General features: G+C 42.9%; 1 protein-coding gene across 1 annotated transcript; it reads left to right on the top strand.

Annotated features, from left to right (window-relative positions):
* Nucleotides 1-242: 242 nt before the first annotated feature.
* LOC145411535 (uncharacterized) lies at nucleotides 243-1,691 on the top strand. The gene has a single exon (XM_080281546.1). The coding sequence runs from the start codon at nucleotides 243-245 to the stop codon at nucleotides 1,689-1,691; it is 1,449 nt and encodes a 482-aa protein (XP_080137672.1).
* The last annotated feature ends 4,837 nt before the right edge of the window (nucleotides 1,692-6,528 follow it).

Here is a 6,528-nt window from a genome sequence, read left to right on the forward strand (position 1 = left end):
AAGCAAACATTACATCGTCGAGAGCCCACGCTGCTCCCTCTTCCTCCTCTCACTCTCACTCTCTGTGTTTTCGTGTGTAAGCACCTGGAAGGCACCAGAACACACCCGGGAAGTGTTTTTTTTTTTTTTTTTTTTTTTACTTACATTTAATTAGTGAGATCAAGAAACAAATAGTGTTGCCCATAGGTTGCCTGATTACAGTATGACGCTATACTGTGTTGTTCTGAACTGGAAAAATTCACATGGAATTGAATATAGACGCTAAGACTGGGGGCAAGTACGCCTTGAGGACTAAATCGATCATAAAGAGAATAGAGCCGGAAAAAAACAGAGCCAAAGCACGCTGTAGAGAGCCCCAAGAGAAGCAGAAGCCTCCTCCACTGAGCAAATACCGGCGCAAGACAGCCAACGCCCGAGAGAGAAACAGAATGAAGGAGATTAACGACGCTTTCATCATGCTGCAGAGAGCCATTCCGGACCTCTCTGGGGCTGACGCGGAGAAGCTGACGAAGATCACGGTGCTGAGGCTGGCTGTTAATTATATAAATGCTCTCGCCGGAGTGCTGAGTGATGACTGCAGCTTTGGAGCCATGGATATAGAGGACGTGAGGGAACTTTGGTGCCTAGAGAATGCGCACATAGCCAGACCAGAACATTGTGTCAGACATGTCATGAGAACTAACAAAGACCAGGGCAGTAGTGCAAATAAAAGCAATAAGTGTAATGTAAATATCAAGGCATCTAACAAGGTCATTAAGCAGACAAAGTGTCCCTCTACCTCCGTCACAAAAGCGAATTATATGAAAAATAAAAACACAGTAGGTGGGAAGCTGGTGACGACAACCAAACGACCCAGCAAGTCCAAAAGTAAGACGAAAGTGTGCAGGACGGCCAGCATAGCCACAAGTAATGGGGCGTACATCACCCTCAAAAACGTGGCCCTACAGACTCCACCACACAGACTTGGCAGACATGCAGACAACGAACCGCTGATGATGTCTATGACGGTGAAGCGGCCACGGATGGGCAGCTACCTGGGGCCCCGGCAGGCCAAGCTACCCCGCCTGGAGCCCAATTCTCTGCCCTTAAGCACGGCACCACAGCCCCACCAGCAACTCTTGGCCCTCACCCCCTGTGGCCCACCTTCCATTCCAGGTCAAAGCATACCCGAGCCTCTGGTGGGCGCCACACCCTTCACGCCACGTCAGATACAAACCACACCCTGCACATCCCTCCCTCAAAGCACTCCCACTGACGTGCTTCACACTACAAACACCCTACAGGACCTGGACATTCCCCTGGTGAGGGGTGAGGAGTTGTTGGAGTTCCCAAGAAACACTCGACATTTCAGTGATTCCTCGTGCTGCGACTCAGCCTTCCTAAGTGAGGGGTCGCCGCCCCCCAGTACCCTCTCTGGCGCCACCTCCACAATACCCACTTCAGTTCCTGTAGGTGACAGTTCTCCGGTCTTTTCAATGGCCTCCAGTGACTTTTCTGTGTGTGGGTCGGTGTCAGACTGTGACAGCGTTCTAACGACGGCTGTGGAACTAGAAAGCCTGCTAGGGGATGAGCCTTTCAAGGAGGAACTCGACCATCTTGCCTCAGCCTTTGCTGAAGAGGATGACACACTCAACCTCTTCCTTGGACATTTCACTGCAAACTTCATTTACACGGATTCTGATGACTGCTAGCACTTCATACATGTAAATACTGATGAATGCCGGCAACTCAGATACACGGCTACTGACAACGGTAGCAGTTGGCTCTACCAGCTGCAAGGGCAGGAATTCACCAAGAGACTTGCGATCAGTTCCCTGTCATAATGAAGACTTGTTTTTGGAGGAAGGATAGAGAATGATAACAACAGAACCTCCCCATGTCTTCTGTTCTTCATGTAATACCAAATCTCATTTATAATTAATTCCCATTGGTTAGAAATCCTTTGTATTTATAAGTAAGACGAGAGAAGGAACCACTCTTCTCATGTTCCTTTTTCTTCCTGCAGAAACGAATCGTTGGTACAGGGGGTAAATTATCGTAAGTAATTTTGTGAATCTCGGCCTTGGACTGTCTTACTTACGCTTGTGTTGGCCTAGAACAGAATAATGCTTGTATTCTTGTGGCCTTGAGAGACTGCCTAGCACTTCTCGGTGTTGTACAGGATCGTCCGTAAATACCAATCCACTCGAAACTCGGTGTATCTTCTGTGTTGTGGGGTTGGCTCACTCGGCTGGGCTGGGCGTGGGTGAGACAAAGACCCATATTCTCGTCAGGTAAGAAGGCTCTCTAACACCTCTTTCTTAATGACTTATTTTTCAAACTACTCATTAATATCCCCTTGTTTGCTTCTTATGTCTTTTCAATATCGACACAGACTGCAAGAATAAGACACAAAAATACAATATATAACGAAGCAGAATCAGAAATAAATCTGTAAATTTGTGTCAGTGAGCTTCCTAGCCGTACGCCCTAAGAGTAGGAGAGGAAGAGGAGACACTGATAACCTTGAAAGCAGTCCCTGCAACACAAGAAATTGCATAGAAGAGTGAAAGTAAAGCTTATAAACGGATCATCTTTTACTTTGCACAAAACACCATGATACCTACACCTCTTTAAGCATCGATATATATTTTCATGAACAATATAAGAGAACATGAGCGTGCCATATAGTGTATAAGATAATTATAGCGTGCCATAATGAAGAAAATATATATAAGTTACGAAACACGTGCTGGGTAGCCTCATAAGGCCACAAGATAACAAGCCCTCAGAGAAAATGTATGTACTACTAGGCATGACAGAATTACTCGTATGGGCATGATTCCACTGATATACGCGTTTATGAGGCCTATGATGTAGGTCTGTTGTGGGAATGATGATGATGATGATGATGATGATGATATGAAACGATTATATCTGCACCGTCTTGGTCTATGGTTTGTTTACATGAATGACAGAAAACGGGCATAACACGATTTTCATACGCATTTGTATTGCCTATAGGGCCTATGTATAAGTACTGAGTGTTGGAGCGATGATGGTGATGATTACGGTGATGGAAAATGATGTATGCAATTTACAGAGTGTATATGCATGTGGCTGACAGTAAATGACATGGATAGGCATATATGTGCTATATTTTGACATGGCTAGATATACATGTGTTGAATTTTGACATGGATAGGCATACATGTTTTGTGTTTCCAATGGAGTCTCTGTGAAGGTTGAAGAAGCGATAATTATGGAAAGCTACATATGTACAAAATTATAAAATGTATGTGTACGTGTATGACTGATAGAATGGAACATGTATAGTATAATATGCTTTTGTATGACTGAGAAAGAGACATGCCTGGATTTGTATATGATTCTGCAGTACCTATAAGACCTGTAATGACGTTTTGAGTGATGGAATGGTGAGAATTATGATGATGACAACGGAAGACTACATTTGAACGGTCACCAGCAAAAATATCGCTCCACTTTCAAACGATGAATAACGAGAGAGTGAACAATGACGTCTGAAACCCAGGAGTGTAATCTCCAGAATCCACAAGCTTTCCAGAACATTTTGTAAGCATTTCATAATTGGTCACTTGCGAGTTTGGGGCTACAAGTCAGTTAATAATATCGACACTGATAACTTTCGTAATAATAACACATATCGCGTTAAAAATGGAAAAGCAATGTGAGAAAATAAGTTTAGCATAACATCAAGTATTTGCTGAACAATGTTATGCTTCGATTTAGCCGTGAATAAGGAAAGTACAATATCGAAGACCGTCCACCTCTTCTCAGTGTTTGTTATATTGCTTATTATTTTCCTTATTTACGGCTAAACCGGGACATAGTATTCTTCACCAAGGACTTGATATTACGTCAAAGCTACTTTCACCTAATATTTCTCTTTTTGGAACGCGATTTATGCTGACATTACGAAAAATATCAATGTCGATATTATGTTCAGGCCTGGACCTGTCTCCCTCTGTCTGTATTTCCTACTCCCTATGATCTCCAGTCTTTCGAACATTGTGTTGCCAGGCATCTCGAAATGAATGAATCTTGAATTTAGCTGTTATCTTGTTTTTGTTTTTGTGTTTTCTTGGAGGAAACAGTCTTGTGGGTTCCTGGCCATTGGTTCCTTAGTTCTTCTATTTAAAAAAAAAAAAAAAAATCCTTGCAGCCCAAAGCTCTCAACTGGCCAAGTGTTCGAGTAAAAAGTGAGTCAGTATTTTTGTCCGTGACTGTACAATACCACAAGACTGTACAACATCTCTGATTACGTAATGTCTATGCGATATATATTGAATTCTACATATCAGTCCCCCCTCATTGTGTTCATCTATTCTGTACATAGAAAATGACTGCTGACCCACGCCCCCGCTGAAATTTTTTAATGTAAATAAAGTTTTTTATAAATAAAGTGTATTGCGTGTGATATCCAAACCTACTTTTTTATATATGGAGAGATTGAGAGATAGCTGGTTGGATGGATGGACAGATAGACAGATGGAGAGACTGATTAAGAGACAGACAGACAGACTAATAGGTAAGATAGGTAGATAGACAGATATGTAACCAGATATACAAGCATATAGACAGACAGACAAAGAGAGAAATAGGTAGGTAGGTATATGAGTACAGACAGACACCAGACAACCTGACTAATTAATGGGAAGAGAGACAGACAGACTGATAGAGAGATACAGATCGATGGACATGTAAACAGACAAACAGAAAATGACAGGTAAGTAAACAGAGAGATACTCAGACAAATGGAGAGAGAGAGAGAGAGAGAGAGAGAGAGAGAGAGAGAGAGAGAGAGAGAGAGAGAGAGAATTTTAAGCCAAGATAAAATTAACAGAGTATGGCATCAACTGATCATCAGCATCCACCCCCCTCAAACTACCCAATTAAATAGTTTCCAGTAATTATATAAGAGTGAGAGAAACCTTAACATTTATTATATTTGCTATCGTCAATGTTACTTAGCATAGCAGTGGCCTCCTCCCAGACCTCCTTTTCTATCTATCTATCTATTGCCAGACGCCATAATCGCGTAAGGGGTGGCCACAAACAAACCGCCTCCATGTCGCCCTGTCCCCCGCCATTTCACTGTGCTGCTCCCAGCTCACACACCCCTCTCTCATATACTGTACCTCTCCACTCCATCCCTCCATCTCATCCTCAGCCTCCCTTTAATGAGATCTAATCTGGACAATGTACTGATAAGCCTGATAAGCCTCCCGTAGCCTCCTTGTGCCCATGTTAGGTCAGCTTGAATCACCTTGCCCCGTATTCTCGACGGATAAGGAAGCTCCCTAACGCCCTTTCCTTAGCGATTTATTTTGCTTATTACACCTTACTGTCCTCTTCTGTGCTAAATAAATCCTTCTAATATCGCGATACTCTGGATAATTAACAAAGAAAAGGATATTAACCAGTAACATCCAAAAATAAGTCGCTAAAGAGGAGGTGATAGGGAGCCTCCTTAACCGACGAGAATACCTGCTCTTGTCAGGTATCACTGGGTACAGTCGGCATTAAAAGTCCTGTAGCCTCTCCTTTTCCCTCCATCGACTTTGAAAATCAGTGTAGTGAATCCTCAACTATCAACACTGAGGATTCCAAACGGCCACAGATCAATGTCATCAGCGGCATTTGCATCGACTTGAAAACACTGATTATTCTAAGTCCATGGAGTGAGAGGAAGAGGCGAGAGAAATTTTGACTCCAGCTGTACCTCACTATCAAAGAGACCTGTTCCACTGCCACATTACCCAACCATACAACTATCATTCCATATGTCTCTGTCCCTTAAAGTATAATATATAATGCCTATAAGGGCAGAAAAGGTGAGGTTACATTATGCTTGGCTAAGCTACATTCGGCTAGGCTATACTAGAAGCTACAAATCCCAAGAACTCCTCTGAACCTCACAAATCCCCTCTTCCCTGTAACCAGTTTCACTCACACAAGCTAACAACAAGCCTGGCAAGATCTCCAGAGGCCCCTTTTACCCTTGTTAGATTAAGTTAGGTAAAGTTAGGTTTGGTTATATTAGGTCAAGTTAGGTTAGGTTACCTTAGTCCGGTTATTCCACAAGTTTAGGACAGACTTAGGATTGGGTTGGGTAGGTTAGGTTAGGTTATATTAGATAAGGTTAGGTTTAGTTAGTGTAGGGCAGGTTATTCTAGGTTAGCTCAGGATAGACAAAGCTAGGGTATGGTAGGTTATACTAGGTTACGTTAGGATAGGCAAAGCTAGGGTAGGGTAGGTTATGCTAGGTTAAGTTAGGATAGGCAAAGTCAGGGGAGGGGAGGGGAGGGGAGGGGAGGGGAGGGGAGGTTTAGGTATAGATTAGGGTAGGTAATTCTACGCTAGTTTAGGTTAGGCTATGCTAAGGTAGGATAGGTTAGTTTATATCAAACCGAATTAGAATATACTAGATTAAATTTGATTAAACGAAATGAGCATAGGCTAGCTTAAATTAGGTGGGCTCAGGAAATGTGTGGCTGGGTCTGGAGC

Source organism: Coenobita brevimanus, chromosome 90 (assembly GCF_032717465.1).
Source record: "Coenobita brevimanus isolate Jiangsu-jjx chromosome 90, ASM3271746v2, whole genome shotgun sequence".
In the NCBI taxonomy this organism is placed as follows: domain Eukaryota; kingdom Metazoa; phylum Arthropoda; class Malacostraca; order Decapoda; family Coenobitidae; genus Coenobita; species Coenobita brevimanus.

Coding starts and splice junctions, on each gene's coding strand:
- LOC145411535 (XM_080281546.1), top strand. CDS start 243: ATGGAATTGAATATAGACGCTAAGACTGGGGGCAAGTACGCCTTGAGG.